The 26,673-nt window shown below is 41.9% G+C and overlaps 2 protein-coding genes, 1 long non-coding RNA gene and 1 pseudogene across 3 annotated transcripts; 3 read left to right on the top strand and 1 right to left on the bottom strand.

Moving 5' to 3' along the window:
• The first annotated feature begins 1,432 nt into the window (after positions 1-1,432).
• Positions 1,433-11,327, top strand: LOC127776540 (pre-mRNA-processing-splicing factor 8A-like). The gene is made up of 13 exons (XM_052302952.1): positions 1,433-1,734; positions 2,456-2,579; positions 2,693-2,785; positions 2,956-3,346; positions 4,097-4,586; positions 4,697-8,493; positions 8,578-8,684; positions 8,800-9,054; positions 9,153-9,788; positions 9,877-10,074; positions 10,165-10,443; positions 10,563-10,805; positions 10,897-11,327. The coding sequence occupies exons 1-13, from the start codon at positions 1,448-1,450 to the stop codon at positions 11,086-11,088; spliced, it is 7,092 nt and encodes a 2,363-aa protein (XP_052158912.1). The 5' UTR covers positions 1,433-1,447; the 3' UTR covers positions 11,089-11,327.
• Positions 11,328-11,801: 474 nt separating this feature from the next.
• Positions 11,802-14,827, bottom strand: LOC127776541 (PTI1-like tyrosine-protein kinase At3g15890). The gene is made up of 4 exons (XM_052302953.1): positions 14,495-14,827; positions 13,617-13,761; positions 12,860-13,122; positions 11,802-12,737 (listed from the first exon to the last, which is right to left on the bottom strand). Exons 1-4 carry the CDS (start codon positions 14,563-14,565, stop codon positions 12,113-12,115), a joined length of 1,104 nt encoding a protein of 367 aa, XP_052158913.1. The 5' UTR covers positions 14,566-14,827; the 3' UTR covers positions 11,802-12,112.
• A 2,316-nt stretch (positions 14,828-17,143) lies between these two features.
• On the top strand, positions 17,144-18,044 carry LOC127775345 (uncharacterized; annotated as a pseudogene).
• A 1,857-nt stretch (positions 18,045-19,901) lies between these two features.
• LOC127775346 (uncharacterized) lies at positions 19,902-23,213 on the top strand. The gene is made up of 3 exons (XR_008017959.1): positions 19,902-20,590; positions 20,675-21,328; positions 21,445-23,213. It is a non-coding gene; the product is annotated as an uncharacterized LOC127775346 (long non-coding RNA).
• Positions 23,214-26,673: the final 3,460 nt, after the last annotated feature.

The following is a 26,673-nucleotide window of genomic DNA, read 5'->3' as shown; positions in this document are numbered from 1 at the left end:
GGTCAAAGCTTTAAAAGTTTAACCAAATATTGTTATAAACATCAAATAATTAATGATTGAACGAAGTAACTATTATAACCTGTGAAATGTTGCCTTGAAAATTTTCGATTTTCTGCTATGAGACTAGGCAATCTACATTTTCAGTCATTTAAACCAAGCAAAATCCCCTGATAGATTACTTTCTGTATGGTGCATACCTAGCATTAATCAACAACTTCATCTCCAGGGAATTTTGGTGATGGGCATCCATAGCTAAAATAAATCTTATAGTTGAAGCTAGTATAAAGTATGATGTTGTGTGGGCCCACATTCCATACTTAAAAGAGACAAATGCTTGAACCAATTTGTTTGTTTACAGACTCCATATTATACATCTACAGGAACCGAACAGCCCACCTCTCTAACAAGCTTGTAGTTACATACTGTAGTAGATAAGACCATAGCTTATGTATGTCCCATAGAGTCATAGAGCGCAAGGCTAACCTTAAAAGGTCTATAGTTTAGTGATGATCAACATGGAACATAGCCCCCTGTTAACCTTAAAAGGTCTATAGATAAAATGATAGAAAAACTAAACACTAATGTCTTCAAAAGGAGAATTGGCACTTTTGTTTTTTTATGAAGCCACCCTGTTTTCAAAGTGATGGCCCCTCCTAGTTCCCTACTTGAGCCTACTACTTATTAAGCTGGAATAAAATTGTATGGTAGCTTTGGGTACTTATAATTTTATAATCCCATATTTGATATTGTAAGCCATTCTAGCTATGTCCCAAGTTAAAGTTAGTTTAACTTAAACAAAATTTATAGAAAAGTAATTGATACACACAATACCAAATAAAATACACCAGATTACATGTTTCAAGGTGGATTTTAGAGATACTAATTTAATGTTGTAGATGCTAGTATATTATTTCTATAATCTTGGTCAAAGCTAGAGATGTTCGATTCAGCACAAAACTAAAAACACCTCATAATAGTATGGAACAGAAGGTGTAATCTTAGCAACTGGTGCATGTATTCTGCCAATGAATTCCTTTTCATATATTTTTTATTTTGTCATAGGATAAAACTAGAAAAGTATATTTTCATCATTCCACAGGAAAAAGAGAAAAAAAATGAAGAAATAAAACTGAAAGAGGCCGCCAAGCCCATTATCTGCTGGACGACAACCAACTCGACAGATAAAAATCAGGCCCAGTAACCTGACGCAACCCGGCCCGGCCCATGAACCCACCAAGGTCGGCTCCAATCCTCGCGCGTCGCCGCCATAGCCTGCAGCCGAGCCCCACCTATAAAAATCGCCCGAGCCACCCGATCCCATCGGCTTCCTCCCTCTCCCCCTTCTTTTTTTTTCCCCTCCCATTTTTTTTTTTAATCTCGACACCTCTAAAACCCTCGCGGCAGCAGCGGCCGCCGCGCCTGCCCGCTTCCCCCGTCGCCGCCGACGATGTGGAGCGGCGGGCCGCCGCCGCCTCCGCCTCCGCCGATGGGGGCCGCGCCGCCGCCACCGGGCACGGGCGCTCCGCCTCCGCCGCCGCCGGCGGCTGTGGGCCCGCCCGGTGGCGTTGGCGGCGGCAAGCCGCTGACGGCGGCGGAGCTCGAGGCGCAGCTGGTGGAGAAGGCGAGGAAGTGGCACCAGCTGAACTCCAAGCGGTACGGCGACAAGCGCAAGTTCGGCTTCGTTGAGGCGCAGAAGGAGGACATGCCACCCGAGCACGTCCGCAAAATCATCAGGTAAAGTCTCCAGATCCGCGCCGAGTTGTTGCCTGTGGATGTGTTTTGGTTTGTAGCTTAGGACCTAGGGGGATGATTGTGGTTGCCCTCTCGATTGAGGCTATTTTCGTTACTAGTGTATGATTTGATACGATGTTTGAAATTTATGGCTGTAACTGTGTTAAGTATTTAGGCATGGACTTAGCTGTGATCTGCTGCTTTACCTTATCATCATGTTACTGTTGATATCAGCTGCTTATGTTCTATGGTTACTGGAGTATGAAGAGAGTGAAAAAAAATCGGCCTGATCGGTGCAGCCGCTGCTCTCTCGCTAGTAGCAATGAGCAGCTGCAGTCAGCAGTTCCGTTCACGTCCTATTAAACTGCTTTCTTACAACATTTGGAATGGGATATTGGAAGTCAAGTTTTGGAAGTCAAGTTTTGATAGTTATGGGAATGTTATGGTTTTTCTAATTAACCCAACTCAATTATGATTGTAGATATTGTGTAATCTAGTTATGGTGGTGATTTTTTTGATTTGCTAATTGTCTTGGCTGTTAAGATGAATCTCTTTATGGTTGGGGTTTGTGCCATTTGTGCTTGATCCTCAGTTATTAGGAATGGTGGCAAGTGACATGTTCTGCTTGAATTTGCTGTCATATATCCCATCTTCACCATCAACTACTGTAGTTCATGTGTATGTTGCGGACAATTTATTTATGATTCTATTTATTGCTGATCAGGGACCATGGTGACATGTCTTCAAAGAAGTACAGGCATGATAAGCGTGTATATCTTGGAGCACTCAAATTTGTGCCTCATGCTGTTTACAAGCTATTGGAAAATATGCCAATGCCCTGGGAACAGGTATTTTTATTGTGACACTCTTTGATGTGAACATTGATCTAGCCAAGTAGCTATTGGTGAGATTACTTATACAATGGCAATACAGAATAGAATGACGGAACTCTTGTTTTCAGGTTCGGCATGTAAAGATCCTTTACCATATCACTGGTGCAATAACCTTTGTAAATGAGATCCCATGGGTAGTTGAGCCCATTTACCTTGCACAGGTACTGATCTAAAACACCTTATCTTTTTTTTCTTCTTTGCCCTGTTCTGGGAACAATAGCTACTGTACGGATCTGTCATAATTGATAGGCATTATATAACTTAATCTGATCTTTAGCTTTGTACTTCTTATTTTTGTACTTAAACCATCTCAAACATGTGTGTTCCACAGTGGGGCACGATGTGGATCATGATGAGGAGGGAGAAGAGAGATAGGCGACATTTCAAGAGAATGCGCTTTCCTCCATTTGATGATGAGGAACCTCCATTAGACTATGCTGATAATTTGCTGGATGTTGAACCACTGGAGGCTATACAGTTGGAGTTGGACGAGGAGGAAGATTCAGCTGTGCATGAATGGTTTTATGATCATAAGCCGCTTGTGAAGACTAAGCTTATAAATGGCCCCAGCTACCGGAAATGGCATCTATCGCTTCCCATAATGGCGACACTCTATCGTCTTGCTGGCCAACTTTTGTCGGATTTGATTGATCGAAATTATTTCTATTTGTTTGATATGGAGTCTTTCTTTACCGCCAAAGCACTCAACATGTGTATCCCAGGTAACCTTATTGTGTTCCCTTTTATAACTTCTAAGTTTTTTTTACTTTAATTCCTTTAATTGTCATACATGATTAGCATAGTTGTAGCATTGATCTTATGGTTATATCAAAATTTATACCACTTGGTATCTGACTGCTGGCAAAATGTTGTGGAAATTTAGCTTGTGCTAAGAAATGGGTTTATACCAAAACATTTTTTTTTTGCATTTACGTGATTTTAGTGCATTAATTGTTACTCAATATTTGAAGCATGGAGGAGGTAGTTTATGTCCATAGCTGTTCATTTTTATGGAACATCTGTAACTGTAACATGGGGATTTATGGTAATGAAGTAGTTAATGGCTTTATTAATTAGATGATGCATGTTGTATGGGCGACAGTGTGAGAAGGAATTAAGTTTTCCTGCATACATATGTCTGTGAGCTTGGGGCTTTGAAAATTAGCAAGCAGGTTGGGATGTAAAATCTGCCTTCTCTACTGTTCTATTCACCCCTTCTCCTGTAAGCACGAATTTCCTTTTTCTTTTTTTGCAACTAGCTTTATATATGCTTCCATATGAGAATCTTGCAGTTGATTAATATTTACACTGAAACATTTTCAAAACTGTTGAATGGGCATCCAATGGTAGACATAATTTGTTACATTGGAATGTTTTATGTTATTTTTTAGCTTTGTACAAAGATTGTGACATGTACCTTTTGCTGTTGCTGCATCATAAGCTCTTTTACCATATTAAATGCTATGTTGCAGGAGGTCCGAAGTTTGAGCCATTGTACCGTGATATGGAGAAGGGGGATGAGGACTGGAATGAGTTTAATGACATCAACAAACTCATCATCCGCCAACCACTTAGGACTGAGTACAGAATTGCTTTTCCACACTTGTACAATAACAGGCCAAGGAAAGTGAGGCTTGGGGTATATCATACTCCAATGATAATGTATATCAAAACAGAGGATCCAGACTTGCCTGCATTTTACTATGATCCTTTGATAAATCCTATAACTTCGACTAACAAGGTTGATCGTCGGGAGAGGAGAACAACTGAAGAGGATGAAGATGAGGACTTCTGTCTCCCGGATGGTGTGGAGCCCCTCTTGAAAGGAACAGAACTTTACACTGATACAACAGCAGCTGGCATTTCATTACTCTTTGCTCCAAAGCCTTTTAATATGAGATCTGGTAGAACACGTCGTGCTGAAGATATCCCTCTTGTATCTGAATGGTACAAGGAGCACTGGTGAGTGCCATTATGACATCCTTTATACCTTTTCATGATCCCCTTTTGCCAATGTTCTGCCTGATGCACTTGAACTTTCAAAGCTAATCACATCAATCTCTCGTTTGCAGCCCACCAGCTTATCCAGTGAAGGTGCGTGTCAGCTATCAGAAGCTACTGAAGTGTTATGTGCTCAATGAACTACATCATAGGCCTCCCAAGGCACAGAAGAAGAAGCACCTGTTCCGTTCACTCCAAGCTACAAAGTTTTTTCAAACAACAGAGCTTGACTGGGCAGAAGCAGGTTTGCAAGTTTGCAAACAGGGTTACAATATGTTGAACTTGTTGATCCACAGAAAGAACCTTAACTACCTTCACTTGGACTACAACTTCAATTTGAAACCTGTGAAGACACTCACAACGAAGGAAAGGAAAAAATCTCGGTTTGGAAATGCATTTCATTTATGCCGTGAGATATTACGACTTACTAAGTTAGTTGTTGATGCAAACATCCAGTTCCGCTTGGGAAATGTTGACGCTTTCCAGTTAGCAGATGGCTTGCAATACATATTCTCTCATGTTGGCCAGCTGACTGGTATGTACCGCTACAAGTATCGTCTGATGCGGCAAATCAGGATGTGCAAAGATCTGAAGCACTTGATATACTACAGGTTCAACACTGGTCCTGTAGGAAAAGGACCTGGCTGTGGATTTTGGGCTCCAATGTGGAGGGTGTGGCTGTTTTTCCTGCGGGGTATTGTGCCACTGCTTGAAAGATGGTTAGGTAATTTACTGGCCAGGCAGTTTGAAGGTCGTCATTCAAAAGGAGTTGCTAAAACTGTAACCAAACAACGTGTTGAGTCTCACTTCGATCTTGAACTTCGAGCTGCTGTTATGCATGATGTCCTTGATGCTATGCCTGAGGGTATCAAGCAAAACAAGGCACGGACTATACTGCAGCATCTTAGTGAGGCATGGCGGTGCTGGAAGGCAAATATCCCATGGAAGGTCCCGGGCCTACCTGTTCCTATTGAGAACATGATACTTCGTTATGTAAAGTCCAAGGCTGATTGGTGGACCAATGTTGCTCACTACAATCGTGAGCGTATCAGGCGTGGTGCTACGGTTGACAAGACTGTGTGCCGTAAGAATCTTGGAAGATTAACTCGTTTGTGGCTGAAGGCAGAACAGGAGAGGCAGCACAACTATTTGAAAGATGGGCCATATGTTACACCTGAAGAGGCAGTTGCTATTTACACAACAACAGTTCATTGGCTTGAATCAAGGAAGTTCTCGCCTATTCCTTTTCCTCCACTTTCTTACAAGCATGACACCAAACTTCTTATACTAGCTCTGGAAAGGCTAAAGGAGTCTTACAGCGTGGCTGTAAGGTTAAATCAACTGCAGCGGGAGGAACTTGGCTTGATTGAGCAAGCATATGATAATCCTCATGAGGCGCTTTCAAGGATAAAGAGGCATCTTCTTACTCAGCGTGCTTTTAAAGAAGTTGGCATTGAGTTTATGGACCTGTACAGCTACCTGATCCCAGTATATGAAATTGAGCCTCTTGAGAAAATCACTGATGCCTACCTTGACCAGTACTTGTGGTATGAGGGGGACAAGCGACACCTATTCCCGAACTGGGTCAAGCCTGCTGATTCAGAACCACCTCCTTTGCTTGTTTACAAATGGTGCCAAGGTATAAATAATCTACAGGATGTATGGGACACTAGTGACGGGCAGTGTGTTGTGATGCTGCAGACAAAATTTGAGAAGTTCTTCGAAAAAATTGATCTGACACTGTTGAACAGGCTTCTGCGGTTGGTCTTGGACCATAATATTGCTGATTATGTCACTGCAAAGAACAATGTTGTGTTGTCTTACAAGGATATGAGTCATACTAATTCTTATGGTCTCATTCGGGGTCTACAGTTTGCATCATTTGTTGTGCAATACTATGGTCTTGTGCTGGATCTCCTTCTGCTCGGTTTAACACGTGCAAGTGAGATCGCTGGGCCACCTACAATGCCTAATGAGTTCCTCACATATGCTGATACCAAAGTTGAGACAAGGCATCCTATCCGGTTGTACTCTCGGTATATTGATAAGGTGCATATAATGTTCCGCTTTACTCATGAGGAAGCACGTGATTTAATTCAGCGTTATTTGACAGAGCATCCTGATCCTAATAATGAGAACATGGTCGGTTACAACAACAAGAAATGTTGGCCTAGAGACGCAAGAATGAGGCTCATGAAGCATGATGTAAATCTTGGAAGAAGTGTTTTTTGGGACATGAAGAACCGCCTTCCAAGGAGCATCACAACGTTAGAGTGGGAGAACAGCTTTGTCTCTGTTTACAGCAAGGACAACCCTAATCTGCTGTTTAGCATGTGTGGGTTTGAGGTTCGTATACTACCAAAAATACGGATGACTCAAGAAGCGTTTAGTAACACCAAAGATGGAGTCTGGAACTTGCAGAATGAACAGACAAAAGAAAGGACAGCTATTGCCTTTCTAAGAGTTGATGATGAGCATATGAAAGTGTTTGAGAACCGTGTCAGGCAAATCCTTATGTCCTCAGGGTCAACTACATTCACTAAGATTGTTAACAAGTGGAATACTGCTCTTATTGGTCTTATGACATATTTCCGTGAAGCAACTGTTCATACCCAGGAGCTCTTGGATTTACTTGTCAAATGTGAAAACAAGATTCAGACTCGCATAAAGATTGGACTGAACTCAAAAATGCCTAGCAGGTTTCCGCCTGTTATCTTCTATACACCCAAGGAAATTGGAGGTCTGGGAATGTTATCGATGGGTCACATTCTGATACCACAGAGTGATCTCAGGTACAGCAAACAGACAGATGTTGGTGTGACACATTTTCGGAGTGGTATGAGCCATGAAGAGGACCAGCTTATCCCTAACTTATATCGCTACATTCAGCCCTGGGAGAGTGAGTTTATTGATTCACAGCGGGTTTGGGCTGAGTATGCTTTGAAGAGGCAGGAAGCACAATCACAGAACAGACGGTTAACACTTGAGGATCTTGAAGATTCATGGGATAGAGGTATTCCTCGTATCAACACTCTTTTCCAAAAAGACCGTCATACTTTGGCATATGATAAAGGATGGAGAGTGAGAACAGACTTTAAGCAGTACCAAGTGCTCAAACAAAACCCATTCTGGTGGACACATCAGAGACATGATGGAAAACTATGGAACCTAAACAACTATAGGACTGATGTCATCCAAGCTCTTGGTGGTGTTGAGGGTATTTTGGAACACACCTTGTTTAAAGGAACGTATTTCCCTACTTGGGAGGGTCTGTTTTGGGAGAAAGCGTCAGGTTTTGAGGAGTCCATGAAATACAAGAAGCTGACGAATGCACAACGTTCTGGTCTCAATCAGATACCCAACCGAAGATTTACCCTGTGGTGGTCACCAACCATCAATCGTGCAAATGTGTATGTTGGTTTCCAGGTTCAGCTAGATCTTACGGGCATTTTCATGCATGGGAAAATTCCGACCCTGAAGATTTCTTTAATCCAGATCTTCCGTGCGCATCTGTGGCAGAAGATCCATGAAAGTGTTGTTATGGATCTTTGCCAAGTTTTGGATCAAGAGCTGGATGCACTGGAGATTGAGACAGTGCAGAAAGAGACAATACATCCGAGGAAGAGTTACAAGATGAACAGCTCCTGTGCAGATATCCTCCTTTTTGCTGCACATAGGTGGCAGATGTCTAAACCGAGCTTAGTCTCTGAGTCAAAGGATGTCTTTGATCAGAAAGCTAGCAACAAGTATTGGATTGATGTGCAACTCCGATGGGGAGACTATGATTCACATGACATTGAGCGTTATACAAGGGCCAAGTTCATGGACTACACTACTGACAATATGTCGATATATCCATCTCCAACAGGTATGCTTTCAATATCTATGAATTGTTTTATCAACTATCTATTTGTCTGATTTGTTTGTAGCTAATTGTTATTTTGTTCTACAGGGGTGATGATTGGAATTGATCTAGCATATAATTTGCACTCTGCTTTTGGCAATTGGTTCCCTGGGTCAAAGCCCCTTCTTCAGCAAGCAATGAACAAGATAATGAAGGTAATATAATCATGTTAATTGTAACTACTCTATCTTTAGCTTGCATAATGATCTGTCTGTATGTTCCAGTATTTCCAATATAACTAACCTGCTGGACTGTTTTCATCTATAACAGTCAAATCCTGCTCTGTACGTGCTGAGGGAGAGAATAAGGAAGGGTCTACAGCTGTATTCTTCAGAACCCACTGAGCCGTATTTGTCTTCACAGAACTATGGAGAGATATTCAGCAATCAGATCATATGGTTTGTGGATGACACAAATGTCTATCGAGTTACCATTCACAAAACATTTGAGGGTAACTTGACCACTAAACCAATCAATGGTGCTATTTTTATTTTCAATCCAAGAACTGGTCAACTATTTCTGAAGGTATGTTCATTCTCTTCTAGCTACAGTCATAATTGTGACATTACTGTGGAGTGTTGCAACTTTGAAGGCTTAAAATGAAAATGGATTGCAATATGCAGGTCATCCACACAAGTGTATGGGCTGGACAAAAGCGTCTTGGACAACTGGCCAAGTGGAAAACAGCTGAAGAGGTTGCTGCATTAGTTCGGTCGCTTCCTGTAGAAGAGCAGCCAAAGCAAATCATTGTGACAAGGAAGGGTATGTTGGATCCTTTGGAGGTCCATCTGCTTGACTTCCCTAACATTGTGATCAAGGGCAGTGAGCTGCAGCTGCCATTCCAAGCTTGTTTGAAGATTGAGAAGTTCGGTGATCTTATTCTCAAGGCCACAGAACCCCAGATGGTTCTTTACAACATATATGATGATTGGTTGAAAAGTATCTCATCATTCACTGCTTTCTCTCGGATTGTGCTTATATTGCGTGCACTTCATGTCAATAATGAGAAGGCAAAGATGCTGCTCAAGCCTGACAAAACTATTGTTACGGAACCACATCATATTTGGCCAACCTTGACTGATGAGCAATGGCTGAAGGTTGAATGTGCACTCAGGGACCTCATCCTGTCTGATTATGCAAAGAAAAACAATGTTAATACGTCTGCGCTGACACAATCTGAAATTCGTGACATTATACTTGGTGCTGAAATAGCTCCACCATCACAGCAGAGGCAACAGATTGCTGAAATTGAGAAACAGGTAGGGCTCATCATAATAGGAACCGTGTTCAATTTTTGTTAATGGCTAATTCACATCGACTCACTCCTGGTTTCACTTGATTTTGCAGTCTAGAGAGACGACTCAGCTGACCGCAGTTACTACAAGGACGACCAATGTGCATGGAGATGAGCTCATCATCACAACGACCAGTCCATACGAGCAACAAGCATTTGCATCAAAGACTGATTGGCGTGTTAGGGCTATCTCTGCCACAAACTTGTATCTTCGTGTCAATCACATTTATGTTAACTCAGATGATATAAAGGTCAGTACAATAATTCCTTTTCTTTGATAACCATTTAAGTTGCAACTAACAGGCATTGAAGGGATACTGACTCCAATATTCTACCTACAGGAGACTGGCTACACTTACATTATGCCAAAGAATATATTAAAGAAGTTCATATGCATAGCAGATTTAAGGACACAGATTGCAGGGTTTCTGTATGGGCTGAGCCCACAGGATAATCCCCAAGTTAAAGAGATCAGATGCATAGCTATTCCTCCGCAGCACGGAACTCATCAGATGGTGACACTGCCTGCAAACCTTCCCGAGCACGAGTTCCTTAATGATTTGGAGCCACTGGGATGGATGCATACCCAACCAAATGAAGCTCCTCAGCTATCACCACAGGTTAGATTATGTTTTAGCTCTTTTAAGCTGTTGCAAAGGAACAGAAAAGTTGTAAGAGTGAATTTTGGCCTGTGAACTTAGTCATAAGACTGAACTGTTCGTTTTGTTGATTATTGCAGGATTTGACATCACATGCCAAGATCTTGGAGAACAACAAGCAATGGGACGGTGAGAAGTGCATCATTTTGACATGCAGCTTTACCCCAGGATCTTGTTCATTGACCGCGTACAAGCTGACGCCAAGCGGTTACGAGTGGGGCCGTAGCAACAAGGACACCGGAAGCAACCCACATGGATATCTCCCGACTCACTACGAGAAGGTCCAGATGCTTCTCAGCGACAGATTCCTGGGATTCTACATGGTATGGATTGATCTCTAATGCCTCTTCAAGACTAAAAACTTGAGAATTACTCCATGCCGAGAGCTTACATTTCTTCCATGTCTTCCACCAGGTGCCGGATAACACCCCTTGGAACTTCAACTTCATGGGAGTCAAGCACGACCCGCTGATGAAGTACAACATGAAGCTTGGCACGCCCCGGGACTTCTATCACGAGGACCATCGGCCGACGCATTTCCTCGAGTTCAGCAACATCGACGAGGGCGAGGTCGCAGAAGGTGATAGGGAGGACACCTTCACGTAAGCAGGCGCCACGAACGCCTATGCTACCATAGCCTTTCTGCTACGAACTGCGCGCTGTTTCGAGTAGAGATCTGTAACCTGTAACTTGACGCAACCGGTAGTAGCATATGATGCTTGTTTTGAGGAGATTGTATACCCTGATGTAGTCTGCCCTTGAAAGAACAGGGTGTTTGTAGTTTGTACAAGTGCACGCCATGATAATAGTGAAGATTTTGCTTACTCTCGATATTGTATTATGTAGATCTCGGCTAAGATATATTACTGCATCCTACTAATCATAAAGCAATGCTGGTAGTCGGCCGAGTGTTTCTTGGCAACTTGCCACTCTTTTTGTCTCCTGGTGGACAGGTGGTTTGCTTGTGCTACAACACTGCAACAACCAACAAGGCCTTTTACATCTCCACTATACAAGCATATGCCTACTGGGGGTGTAGGCGTGTAGCCCTTATATGTTACAGCTTCCCGTGTGAATGTTTTGCATGATCGTCTGTTTTTTAAAGTTCCATGCTAACAGCTACTTTCGTTGATGATTCTACTACTAGTATAGCTTCTGTTTTGACAAAATTAAAATTCTAAATGCCTTGTGTATTTGTGGCCATAGTTTTGAATCGTCCACAACACGCATTGCAAAATAAAACTGGTAATAAAAGGAAAGGAATTGCAGTATTTACTCCTGTGTTGTGCAGAAGTTTCAATCATAAGATACAAACACAATTCAATCATCCAGATATCAGCATTAAAGAATAATTTATATGACAACATGACCAATCATACCCAAACATCAGGCCAAGTATATGGATCTTCTATCCAGTGCACACAAAAAGCACCATGTATAATAATTCTTTGCCAAAAAAAGCACCATGTATAACTGCTAACTCATCATTCATCTAATTTCCTCTCTCCAAAAAGAGGAGAAACCTTCACAAATGACAATGCCTGTACATTTGAATCATGCCAAACCAAGCAGACCAAGCACCAATCCCACAAAAAAAATGCGACTCTACATTTCCTAGGGTACTAATCCATCATGCCGCTGCCAATTCTTGATCATTCTTGGGCACACAGTCCGAGCTCCCCTCTGGTGTTGACATTCCATGGGAACTCACCGTCGAGTCTGGCCTGAACAATTCATCATTTTCAAGCCTGGAAAGCATCTCTTTAGATTCACCTTTCAGCATCGATACAACTTCGAGCATTGTCGGTCTCTTTTCAGGTTCTCTGTGTGTGCAAGCCAGACCAACCAACACTACTCTTTTTAGTTCAGATTCAGAATACTTATCATTGAGTTTGGAGTCCACAATTTCATCGTATCGGCCATCTTTTGCCAAAGGGAGCACCCAGTTTCGAACCCCACACATTTTGGCAGAGCCCGACCTTTCCACTGGTCTTCTCCCACTAGATAGCTCCAACAGTATTATGCCAAAGCTGTAGACATCACAACCTATTGTAGGTTTGCCAAACATAATGTACTCAGGAGCAAGATAGCCACGTTGGTTTTCACTGATTATCTTATCATGATCCACCCCATCTGGGATGAACCTTATCAGACCAAAGTCACCAAGATGTGCCTGGAAATTTGAATCGAGTAGCACATTAGTAGCCTTGACGCTCCCATGGATTATCTGGGGTGTTGCGTGGTGGTGAAGATACCTGTGGAGAAGCTCATATGAGTGAGTTTCTTCTGTGACAGCTTACCAGAAGGAGAGAAACTGAGAAGCAGAGATTATGTATGCTGTGCAGTAATGAACAAAGATGAGGTTTCTTTTACTAACGCTAGAGCTCGAGCAGCACCAATTGCAATAAATGTTCTCCTCCGCCAGTCAAGAAGGCACTCTGTAGAATGTGTTCCGTGCAGATGTGCATAAAGACTTGAATTTGGCATGAAGTCATACACCAGAACGCGTTCAGGTCCATCAGCACAATATCCACGGAAACTCAAGAGGTTTTTGTGCCTCACTCTTCCCAGAATTTCAACATCTGAAGCAAATTCTGTTTCTGTCCCATTCTTTGCGCACTTCAACTTCTTAACAGCAATCTGTATAAAAAAACATTAGCAATTGAAATAATCAAGAAACCTTGTTATAGAAGAAGAATCTTCAGACGGGCAAACTGCTACAAAATTGTGGTAGGTTACAGTTAACAGTCCTTTTAAAAGACATACAACTTAGTTGCAGCCATGACAGGGAATATGTTGAGCCTTCTTTTATTGTACAAGATACAGATCTGCAAACCTGTAGCCAGTCCATCTTCCAAATTTTGTCTAAGTTGACCTGCCTATGACAACATATCCTACCTACTTAATGATAATGCAATCAAAGATCAATGCTCTGCAACCGAATAAAAAATTCTAGCTGATAGTTGTTTGGTTACTTAGTGAGACAGCTATCAATAAGATTTTCCAACGCTGCAAATTAATGATGATTCCTGGCTGGGCCAACTACAAAGCAAGATATCTAAAGGAGACAGTTGAAATTCTATTTCTTGACATGACATGTAGATCAAATCGACTGAGATGTCAAGAATAGAAACCTGAGAACCATCCCAAACTTGTCCCCAATAGACACTTCCGAATGGTCCTTCTCCAATCTTGTTATCATAGTTGAAGCTATTTGTAGCTGACCGAAGCTCCCGCAATGAAAACACCCACCTCAACGATCCGCTCCCCTCATCACTCCTGTTAAATCGAAGCCATGAAACAGAATATGAGATACCAGTCTACCACGTTTTAGCACCACGGTTAGGTAAAGTAACAATTCAAACTATTTCTTTCCCTTCAACTGATATGGTACCCACTCGAATTGACCTGACACATCCTGATGATGCATCAAAAAGAAAACTACCATGCCAAATTACCATAGCATTTAATCCTACAGTATTATCGGAGCATATTTCATTTTCATTCACTTTGTAAAATCGATTATTCACACAAAAGGATTGAAAACAGCATATATGAGAGCTACAAAAGGAATTCCATACTGAACATCACACATTTCGACAGTCTAAAACAGTAGATTGTCTCTGTTTCCCCAAAAATTCCACTAGTTACACTGCTATAAAACCACTACCTTTACAGAATTGTTCCAAAACTAAACCAAGATTTATCGTTTTTCCTATCAAATTCAGTACCAAACAGACAACTTCCAGTACCCAATCACTGGAGCAACCAGACTGCACATCATCTCTAGCCTCTAGGTTTCATCCCGTCTCATCTAACCAAACTAAACCAAACCCACCCAGGATAAGAATCGATAGACCAGCGCACAAAATCGGGGAGAATTCCCAAATCCTCCACCACGAATCACGCCAAACCCCCCGCGCTCCCACAACCACGAACCCAACAAGCCCCAAGAACACAATAACAAGCAGTCAAGAGTAAAAAACAAAAAGAAAGAAGAAGAAATCCTTACAAATCCTCCCCGGAGCCTTTCCTCCCGCAGCAGAGCACCCTGTGCGCGAACCGCGACAGCTTCGGGTGCATCTCCGCCGCCACTCCCCTCCCCAAATCCCGCAGACGCGCAGCGCCTGAAACGAAGAAGAAGAGAAGGAATCTTTGGAAGGAGGAGGTGGTGGTGGTGGAGCAGGAGAGGGAGGTGGACTCGCTGGACTTCCTGAGGAGGAGGAAGAGACGAGACGTCACAGCGGAGAACAGCCTCGCAGCTTGCGCTTTCGGTGACGCCTTTTTTCTCTTCTTCTTCGATTCGACTTGTTCTTCTTCTTTTTTTCTTTTTCTTTTCTTTCTAAAAAATTCTCTCGTTCGTCTTGGTGCGGTTGGCAGCCACGCCCAACGCGTGCGTGCGGCGTGGCGTGCAGTGCAAACCGTGTTTTTGTTGTCTCGGGGGGGCTACCTCACCTAACCCGTTGATTTGTTTGCCATCGCATCGCTGGACCGTCCGATGCGGATTAGGTGTTTTTTTTTCCTTCTGTTATTATTACATACATGGAAGATGTACTAAACGCACCCCGTACTACATTCTTTACACGGGCTCCTTTAAAGGAACAATAGGATTCTCCAGCGACGGAGCCATCGCCCGGCTAGGGCTCGCCGACGACAACTCCATTAAATTTTAATATTTTTTAAAGTGAATTACGTTTTGTGCCATATTTTATTACCTAAGTTTCACTTTGGACCATCCTTAACCATATATTTTCACTTTGGACTGGATAAATTTACCATTGTTACAATTTAGACCACCATGAATGATTTTTTTTCAGCAAAATCAACGACCTTAAACACATCAGTAGAGTATACGGCCGAACTCCTCTATGTATGGTTCATATGTTTGCTAAAAGGGAAATTAGACATGACAAGAAAAAGTTGTTCATGGTAGTCCAAATCGTAACAATGGTAAATTTATCTATTCCCTAAAAAAATAATAAATTTACCTAGTCTAAATTGAAAAGATATGCTTAAGAGTGGTCTAAATTGAAACTTGGGTAATAAAAGGTGGACCAAAGTGTAATTTACTCTATTTTTTAATAAAGCTTGTTTGGCTAAAATATTTTCTAACTCCACAACTGAAATGGAAAAAAACGCATGATTAAAATGTAATATCATACAATGTAAAACTGTACATGAAAAAGAACTGCAGGAATTTTCATAACATGTGTTTAGGTGTTCCTAAAAAAAAAGGTTCCCTAAAAAAAAACATGTGTTTGGGTGTATCGGGGAAAAACATATGAATTTTAAAATTACATATTGATTTAGTTGAGAGATAATGGAGAGAGAAAGGTTGAAGATGTCTTGGAAATCTTAAAGGAATTAATTTGAAACAATGAGATTGGACCTCATGCGAGGCCTTTACTTCATGCAATTCTTAATTGATCCCGGCGAGCAGGTGTTGAGGAAGGGTGAGGCACGATGGTTGTTGTCGGGCCAAAGGCGGTCATCGTAGCTGCTGGGGAGGCTGGGCTCATTGTACTCCGGCTAGAGCGGCTCAGACGAAGACGGCGGCGGGGATGACTCCGACGACCCTCCTGGCCGCCTCCAGCCATCGATCCCGGTGAGCAGGCATCGGGGAAGGGCGGCGGGGCACGGGGGTCGTCGTCAGGCCAAAGGCGGTCGTCGTTGTCACAACTACGGGGGAGGCTGGGCTCGTGGTACTCCGGCAGGAGTGGCTCGGACGAAGACGACGACGGCGATGGTAGGGATGACTCTGACGATTCTCCTGGCCTCCCCCCCCCCTCGCTAGCCACCTCCCTCTTCTACTCGCTTACTGGCCTCCTGGCCGCCGGTTGGCTTCAACTCACCGACCGCCGCCCTTTCTCTGTCCCCAACTCTCCGCACGCGCTCATCCGTGGACTCGTGGAGCCGGTGATGACGTGCCCAAGCTAGAGACAGAGAGGAGGGTGGGACCCACTGACATGTGGGCCCCCCATTTTGTTTTATTTTTTTGTTTTTATATTTTGTTTTTAGTGTCACATCATCGCCACGTAGGATTACGTGATGACCAAGTCAAACCAACCGCGTAAACATCACGTCAGCCAAAACCGTCATCCAAATCGTTGTGGGACCTTATCTGCACAGTTTTGAGACTTGAGGGATCAGTTGTATCTGGTATTGTCGTTCAGGGACGAAAATCGAACTCGTTGTCAAGTTAAGGGACCTTAGATAAACTAATCGCTTTTCTTTCCGAATCGAAAGTCAGTCCATTCCCGTGCCTACCGATGACGCAGTCCACCACTACGGCCGCTTCCTCCCTCCTTTCTTTTCGGTCCACGCGGCCCGCTTCTCTAGTCCAGCTCGCGCGTGGCTGGCACACGCAGCGACGCGTGTCGTTTTGTGAGTGGCAAATACGGGAGGGCCACGGATCGGCAATATTAGCCGTCCGATGGATTCCGATCGAACGGGTAGAACCGTAGGAGTTCTCTCCCGTTCATCACGCGGGCGGCATCGACACGTGTCGTTTTGCGAATGGTCAGCGCGGAAGCGCCACGGATCGCCACGCGGATCGGCAGTATATGCCGTCGGATCGCTTCTGATCGAACGGATAGGAGCGCAAATGTGTTTTCCCTTTTCCTCGCCGGGATCCAGCGGCGCCTCGCCGGCAAATATAAATGTGAGCTCCGACGGCGACATCTGCCGTACCTCCTCTTCGTTAGGTTTAGCCAGTGAAACACGATGCCCTACGTCACGTCGGAGGCGCAGGCCCGCGCCCTCCTGCAGGTCGGCGGGTGGCCCGTCGGAACTCTGGTCCATGTCGTCATCGTCGACGCCGCCTGCCGTGCCCGCCGTCTCGACCACACGCTGCGGGCGATGGTGGCGCGCAGGGGTGGGTCGTGGTCAACCGCCACGCCGTGCTTCGAGTCATCCGCGTCAGCGACCTGGTCCACAACATCCTCGACATCACCCTCCCCCGCCTCCTCGACGACGCCTACGACGCCACGCAGCTCACTCACTTCCGGAGGCAGGCGGCGGCTCTTCGTACGATGGCGGGTGTGATCGGGGGGAACTTCCGCAACCGCGCCTACGTCGTCGTCCGCAAGATTCGCTTCGTCGCCAGCTGCGCCCGCAACCACTCCATGGCGGCGGCGAGGCTCCAGCAGCGTCTGCTCGACATCAGGCGTCGCCTCAGTGGTCTCGTCGAAGCACCTGTTCACCTTTGAGCGTTTTTAGGGTGAATGTTTTGTCCGGTAGCAGTGTGGTTTCACCTTCGACTCATGTGCAGTAGTTTTGTTTGATGATAGGCCTGAGTTTCATCTAATGGTTGCATAGGCGGAGCACATTCTCACCTTAGGAGGAGTATATAGGTACTATATGAAATACAGATAGAATCCTGCATATATTAGGAGTAAACATAGAGGAGATTCGAATTTCGAAATGCTATATGAATTGTGGAATGGTATATCGGAAAGGATCCCGTAATGTTCAATTGTAATTGCCTTAACAATCATGTAAGGAATGGATATGATTTGAACAGAAATCGAGTTAATATGACACGATGCATTTATTTCTCGTTTGTTTTTGGTCTCTGTTCAGATTTTTGCTGAATGCTGTTTGTACTTTAGGATTTGAACCTATTATCGTCCTGTTTTACGATTTCCCTGCTTACTATCCTCCCTGCAATATCCATGTTGAAATTGAGGATCAATGGAAATGAGGATGATGCATAGTGGCACTGTTAGTTGAGAGGAAGATAGAGAAGACAGAAAAACAGGGTTAAGGCCTTAAGAGACAAAATTGGAGTAAGAAGCCAGGTCGTGGATAAAAGATCATTGCATTCTGATAACTAGAAGTGGTCGCTCTGTTTTCAGGATATGAACTTACAAAGGCTTTGTGCAGACTGCTCCTATCTAATAAATCAGGTGACTGCAATACCCTGGAGTGAACTGTTTTTAGTTTTTCTTCTTGTTGCTATAATTATCTAATAATACCACTTTGCAGATTGCTGGTGAATTGTTGGCTCTTCTTGCTGATGCTGCTTTTGAAACAGTTAGTATCCCCTTTCGGTAAGATTAGAAGACCATTTTATTTTGCATGTTGTTCTTCATACATGTTACAGAGATAAGATAGCCAAAAGAAAGATTCTGAGATAACCTGCAATTGTTATAACTTCTATTGATATTCAGCTAGATGCTAGTATATGTCACCTAGTTCTATATTCTGCAACCTGTCTAGGAAGTAGGGTATATAAACCAGACTAATTCGAGGACTCATTTTACTGGTGCAAATCACGTGATAAGATCACTAAACCCTACTAGTTGGCCATATGTCCAAAGGCTATGCCGGTGTGGTCAGCATTTAGAACTGTCTAGGGAGACAACTAGAAATATAGTGAACGCTAAGTTAGTACAACAAGAAGACTATCCATGTTCCAATTAGGAAGTCCAGTGCGAGAGGACTATCTTAAGCCTTACTGGTGCTGTTTATTGTGGCTAACTGGTGATACCATGAAAAGGCACTGCATTGCTATGTTCGTTAAGCACTTTATTTATTTTCTTTGTCAACTATATCTACATTTGCATACAATGAGTTGAAATTATTTTACTCTGGATATTTATTGCACTGTTGTTTGTCTGTCATACACCATGTCTATTTAGTTGAAAACATTTTTCATGGTTCTCACTGGTGCTACAAGAGGTATTGTAGAACTACAAGAAAGTAGTTCTGTAGCACACCCGAATTACTAGGGATCTGAAGTGACAAATGCATGTAGTTTTGCTGGATTCAGTCCCACATTGGATTTGCTCAAGTGTAGCCCCTAGGTTGTTGACTAATTTTCACCTAGGCCTAATTTTGTATACCATGGCGGTTTCTTCTTAATATTGTTTGTGAAGCCTTGAAAAAGTTGCAGAGTTATGTGGAATGCCTTCTCCACATGTACATGTGGCTACATGCACTAACATCACTGACAATTGTGCTTTAAGATTACTGTGACTTTTAATATGGAAACCAACCAAATATTCAAACTGACCAGATTCATCATAATCTCTTTGGCACAAATACATAAGCACTTCAGATGGGCACTTGGGTAGGATAATGCATGTACTTGTAAGGCCTGTATATAAATTTGGAGATGCATCTTGTATTTTTCCCTTCCTTTGTGTCTTGGTTTTGGCTGGTGGTTAGTTGGCTGATGTTGTACATTCTTCTGGTCTGGTTTAATTTTAATCTTCGTGGCAATGTTTATCCTGCAGTTCCTTGGCTGTTTGAAAGATGATTTGAATTCTGAGGTGCCTTGGGCACTGTAACAAATGTCACGGAGGCCTGTGTGGCTGTGCTGTTTCGCTATACATATTTATAAGGATGAAGACTAATCCTCTGGTGTATGGGATAGCTTGGGAAGAGGTATCCTTTTCTTCCCTTGTTCATCACATCTTCGACGACTTGCATAAGCTTATTCTGGAAGTACGTATTTTGTAGTGTGAGTTGACTACTGTGTTGTATGCTAACTTTTTATGCATTAGCAGTTGCGGTAGTGTGACATATTCTGTGTATTACTGATGATCATTTCTATCATGCGACAAGCAAGATAATTGTCTTTGTTATGGTACTTCATTGCACTATTGATACTCATGCTCTGGTTTTTGAATCTAAATTGAATCTTTTTGCAACTCCCAGTTTCATATTTGCCAAGGTTATTGGTGATTGTTCCTTGGTTGCCAAGCAAAGAGCGTTTATTATTCATGCTGCATGTGCGCTAGATAAAGCTATGATGGTGCGGTTATGTGAAAAGAGCGGCAACTTTTATTGCACAGAACTTGGTCGAATTGCAAACCACTTTTACCTTCAGTACTCCAGTGTGGAGACTTACAATGAGATGCTTTGGCATCACATGAATGAGAGTAAGGTGATAATATATATTTTTCTCTTTTTATTTATTTGATGCTTGTAAATTTGCACTAACCTTTCTGGATACTGGGGGTCCCATTCCTCTGGATTCGAAAATAGTGTATTAAGAGAAGAAGAGCAGGATGAATTAGAATGCATGCCCACAAGATATTAAGGGGAAGTTTGGGAGGGGGGACCCACTGACAAACATAGGAAAATTTCAATTCTCATACAGGTATCTATTGGAGAAATGCTGTTTATCAATAATTCTTGAGTCTTAACAACTTTCTTTAACTGAGCACTTGTATTAACTTTGCAGGTTTACATATCACGTGCTCTACTTGATAACTCCTCTTTGCACTCTAATGCTCAAAGCATTAGTCGAAGCTTGGATCATGTTATGAGGACATTATTTGAGATTTGTCTGCGTCAAAGGTGGTCTGGGATGACATCCTTATTATTAGAGTACTGCAAGGGTGTTGACCACAAAATATGGGCAGTTTGTAATGGACCTTCCTAATGAGGTTTTTCATCAGTTACCGCTTGCCATTTACATTTTTATGTGTTTGCTATTTTTTTATGTGTTCTCTGAATTAGATATGTAAAATAGTAGACTTGAGGATGAAAATGTCTATCTGGATCGTCTTTATGGGATAGAAGAAAATGATATCGGAGCTCTGATTCACTCTTCTCATCCAGGAAAGGTATGCCCTGACTTAACAAGTGGTACCTGTAACTTTGCAAAGTTCATACGAATACTGCAATTACTGAAAAGTACTGGCTAATGTAATTTACAACAATCTTTTGCTGAAGGTCTTTCCATATGTCAACTTATCTTCCTGTGTGAGCCCAATCACCAGGACTGTTCTTAAAGTAAGGGCTTTTGGAAGCCATCTGCAGCCTTTTTTGCTGAGAAAGGTGAACTCCCAAAGAGATTTGGTTTAGATCAGTTACACTGGGAATCCTCCTGCAGGTGATAAACTGTACCAGTCTTCCTTTTTCTTCTCTAAACTGATATTTCTAAAGAAATGTTTCTTTCAAATAAATGTATGATGCATTAATCCAGAATGTCTTCTGTTGAAACCTCAGGATATTGCACAGCGGTTCCTCTCTTGGTCATACTCCCTGTGCTAGAGAGTTAAGGTATGCAGAAATTCAGCACTGCAGACCTGTATTATTAATTGCACCTAATTCAACATAAGGGCTTGTTAGTGCCTTTGGACATTATTATGCTTATTATTGCAATAACTTCACTTCAACGAGATTGTTTTATTTACAAATGAGGATAGTATCACAAAGGTAGATATGCTAAGCAATTAAGCACACTCATATAGAATCAGTAATAACTTGTTATACTCTCTATGGTCTCCTACTTTCCTAACTACTACTTTCGCAACATATTACCTTAATATTGCTTCATAGTATTAGCTAAACGGAGAAACATGTGTAGGGTGTACTAAATGCTGCTTGTCCACTTGCCACTTGCATTCACAGATCCATCTTAGTGGCATTGATGTGCTTTGTCTTTCAGGCAGTTGCTCTTAGTGGCATTGATGTGCTTTGACTTGTACAAAACATCCTTCGATATTCTTTTAATCCATCTTGAGTTATCTGTCCATGTGTAGCTTTCTCATCTGAGAGCAGCATAATATTCTTAGAGATTTATTGAACAACTACCGTAATAGGCCCAACAGTGGGGCTAAATCTTCAAGAAAGTGTAATGATAGGACTGTAGCTTTCTGAAGGAGACTTTAGGTTTGTGGTGTTTACATTGGCAAACAATTCAGTGATTATCAATTTTCTCTCTCTTTTCTACTCGATCATATTCTTATTTCTATTTTATTAGCTACCATCGCTGGAATTTTTTTTTATCCCTGTAGGAAGTTTCTAGGCAGTGCGGTTTCAAAAAGGTTTTTAAGCAGAAAGTTTTTTGTATTGTTATAGAAAGTTTATGCATAGTAATGTTTATTTCTTGCATAAACTTTTTGACTAGAAGTTTCTGAGCACAAAGATTTGTGTTCTAGAAAATTTATGCATAATAAGCTTCGTATTCCTGTAGAAAGTTTATGTATTCCTGAGCAGACAATTTTTTATCCTGTGGGAAGTTTCTGAGCACAAAGCTTCCTTTGTTTATCAATAGACTTGGCCATAACACATGCATACAAGTTTTAATGACAAGTCTCACGTACTATATGGCTGCACATTGCTATAATGAGAAGCACTACCCTGAAATCAAAGCTATCACAAAGAAATCTTGAATCTGTATAAATATGTGAACCGCACTGTCGGCACATCGCCACCTCTACATTATGTAAATCTGTATTGACAGTTACATGGAAAACCAAACAAATTCTAACCGAGATGAGTGAACTTAAGTGAAAATCAAGCATAAAACACTGTATTTTTTCTATAAAATTTGGTTTTCAAATTAAATCATCACCATTTCACTGCTGTCTTGTATGACCTCTACATTTGACCTATATCAGAAAGAAACAGGTCATATTGTACTGCCAGTATCTTTCTGTTTTTCTCCTGCAGTTCTACCTAACTGAGACACTAACAGTATACAGGATCTGCGTGGGATGACTCAAGCACATATGCCAGGCTGTTGGTTTCTTGGTATGTACACCTCCCTATCGCTGCTAATCCCGTAACTTGGATGGAATTCGCTATAAGAGATATGGCCTTTTTTTAATTAAAAAATAAACATGTGTTTTAGAACCAACAGAATCAGTACAGGTTTGTGTTAAACTGAAAATGGGATAGTATACATGAACGTATTAAGGAAATACCATCAAGCTGCTAATTAAGGATAAAAAGGAAAGAGCACATGATCAAGCGAGTTCAACAGGAAACAACAAACCTTTACTTCCATAGTTTCACTACCATCTTAAACACTGCCCTGATATTCTCTGTCCTCAATGCGACTGTACCAGATAACAACACAACTCTTGTTAGTATTTGTGGAGACCCCATATTGCAGAATTTCAATCACTTGGTACTACCGGCCACTACTCCCAGCCAAGGCTCCGAGCATCACTACTCGCCAAGAGCTTCAGCCACCTGCCCAGCACTGCGCAGCCCAGATATCATCATCAAGTAGGTGACCATGTCTGGCTGTCCGGGGCAACACCATTCGCCACCATCCAATGCACAACCTCATTGGCAGAGTCAAACAATCACTGGAGAAGTACAACCCGACGAGCATCGTGCACGCCAAGTCGGGCGAAACGCCATCCGCGGCCGTAGCGTCCAGCACGGCGAGCAGTGCGCCCGGGCGAGAAGCGTAAGAGAGCGCCGCGGTGCCCGTGATGAAGCAGGCGTGCGGCGCTGGCGGAGGCCTATTTCGTCGAGCAGGTGGAAGGCGCAGTCCGCGCTCGCGCCGTTCCCCGACTTGTTGTCATAGGGGTTCGGTGACCGCAGTGCGGCTGTGTCAGAGTAGGCGACGTAGGCCGGAAGGACAGCTCCTTGGCGAGGTCGACGAATAGGAGGAACCGGTGGTCTTGGCGGGGGGCGGAGGAGGAGGCGATGGAAGGGGGAGCGGATGGGTGGTGCGGAAGGAGGATGCGGCGGCGGCGACATCGGAGAGCGATGGCTGGTTGCAGCCTTGCAGGATGCAACTCACGGCGGAGCGCACTACGTTTGGGCTGCGGACAACAGCCGAATGGCGGGAGAAGCTGAGGAGCAGCGCTGGCGGCGAAGCGAGAGGAGTCCCGAAGAATAGAAGATGTCGACTTCAGATTGACACTTTTGCAAAAACCCTCCGCAAACTACGTATATTGCAACGAGGTCCACTGCACAATATGAGACCCGATGGCTGCGTGCTACTCAATCTGTCTGCGCCACGTGGCACCGCTAATCGCCCGGTAATTTGCGTGGAATTCGGTATAAGAGATTATTTTTTAAATGGATTAATATTTTTTAAATAACTTTCATATAGCAAAATTTTGTAAAAACACACTGTTTAACAGTTCATGAAGTGTGCGTAAAAAAAATGAGAGAAGAGAGGCTGGGGAGAGGAAGGAATTGTAGCCTAAAATATGTATTGAAAGTATGGTTTTAAATCTTCGGCTATAGCAGTTGACGCTATCTTCATCTATAGCTATTTGATAAACTAGTAAGGTGGCCCGCGCGTATGCGCGGGTACTTATATTGTTGAAAGATAAGATTATTGTTTGTTCAGAAATTTTGTCTCATAGATTCAGGGCAAACTAAAGTTTGGATAATGTTATTTTATAATAATTTAAGGGTTCTATTTTTCTTAAGGTATCTTAGAAAACCATTCATAAACTTTTGATTAGAAGATGGATTAAGTACTTACGACTTTTGAATCATGTTTTTTTTTCTCGAGTAAATAAGAAACTATTGCTAGTTAATTATCATACAGTTCGTAAGTGTAGTATGGCCGCAAAATTAAAAATGCGAGTACAAGATACTCAAAATTATTTTGATTAAATCGTCTCATGAAGGCGCATGATATAGTAATAAAGGGAGGGAAGCATATGCATGGGAAAAAAATAAAAAAGAGAAAATGAAAAAAGGGAGGGGAGGCGTACCTACCCACGCGCACGTAGGTGCGTACCTATGTGGAGGTGGGACCTCGTAGTATTTAGTTTATTTTAAGATCAATTTAATCTAACGATTTATAATATTGGACCTACCGATTTAAATGAAAATCGAATAATAGATACTTTGATTTTTTTTCTTAGAATTTCTAATATTTGCCTTAATTTATTATAGCACCACGTGGCAGCTTGAGAGTATTTTAAGGAATTTTAAATGACTAATTAGAATATTAACTGCGCAATATATTTGTATGGGACATATGGTAATATTTGTTCCAGCTTTGTCCATGTTTATATACATGTTGAGAGAAATTAATTTTGTGGCTAGCAAGCCATTAGATGTCTAATTAATAGCAATTAATTTTGACACCTATTTACAATTGTTCAGAGCAACTCTTATATATTCATCTTACGACTTTGATGATCCGTTGATCACCAATTTACTGATTACCATGGCTCGCATGAAAAAATATGTACTTCCACTGTTTCACAATGTAAGTAGGGGACTAATTAATTAAAGTCCCTTTCTCCGGCCGTGTTTGTGGCTTGGCCAGCTAAGTTCTTTCTTATGAAAATGGATAAGTGGTATGTTCCATATGAAAACATATTATTTGAAAAAATAAAATAAATATATCACTGTTATTAGTATTCTTATGTTAGGTATTGATGTTAATGAATCTAGATAGATATATATATCTAGATTCATTAACATCAATATGAATATGGGAAATGCTAGAATGACTTACATTGTGAAATGGAGGGAGTAGTACTTAAGGTTTAGGATAGCTGAAATTGATGAATTATATAATTTATGTGATAGCTATTTGAGGGTATAAACGAATGAATTGACTTCAAAAAAGTTAGAATGCTGTTTAAAGAAGACACCGTTTAGAAACTTAGAAAGCGTGAAAAAAAATCCAAAATATAGAATCGGGAAAAAAAGAGAGGGCCTTAAACTCCCTTTATCACTTTTGTCGTAGTAAGAGTTCTATTGATATTCGTCAATATTGTGCTCACATTTATAACATAATGATTCCTTTCACCTGTACGAACAAATAGTACAAAATCCAAATACGACATAAGACAAATACATTATAATTGTTATGTAATCAACTCTTGGTTTCAACTTAAACAGAGCTAATTATTGCTGAGAAAAACACAACCCATGGTGCTTAATTATTCTCTCGCTGCATCACACCTTTAATTTTATTTTCATGTTATTAACAAAATTAATCATCTCCATATATGATTTGATATGTGGCAAAGCGGCAGCGCTATAGCGGTTGTGATCACCTTAGATGTCTCAGACACTATGCTTTGTCACACGTGCAAAAGGCAAAGGTGCATACGTGCATTGTGCAGCGGGCAAAAAGAGAATTTTGGACGCTTTATTTATTAGCAAACAATAGATCCGATGATTATAATACTAGGTCCACCAGTTCTAGTGTAAGTGTAAATTAGTTAATATAGATTTTAAATTGTTAATTTAATGGGTACACAATATAATGGTGTAGATCTTAGTTTGAAACAGTGCATTACTTGAGAATAATAGATAGACCAGTGTAATAAAAAGTAGATCCGATGATTTATATAATGGAGCCATTAGTTTAAGTGCACGTATAAATTAGTTAATATAGATATTGTTTATTTGATAGGTACACGATATAATTGTGTAAAATTTATTTTAAAATAGTGCATTGTTTGAAAATAATAGTGCAAAGTAAAGAGTGCATTATATGATTTTAGAGTCTTT

This window comes from Oryza glaberrima, chromosome 6, assembly GCF_000147395.1.
Source record: "Oryza glaberrima chromosome 6, OglaRS2, whole genome shotgun sequence".
NCBI lineage: Eukaryota > Viridiplantae > Streptophyta > Magnoliopsida > Poales > Poaceae > Oryza > Oryza glaberrima.
Note: the sequence above shows the minus strand (reverse complement) of the source record. Positions and strands in the feature narration are given on the sequence as shown.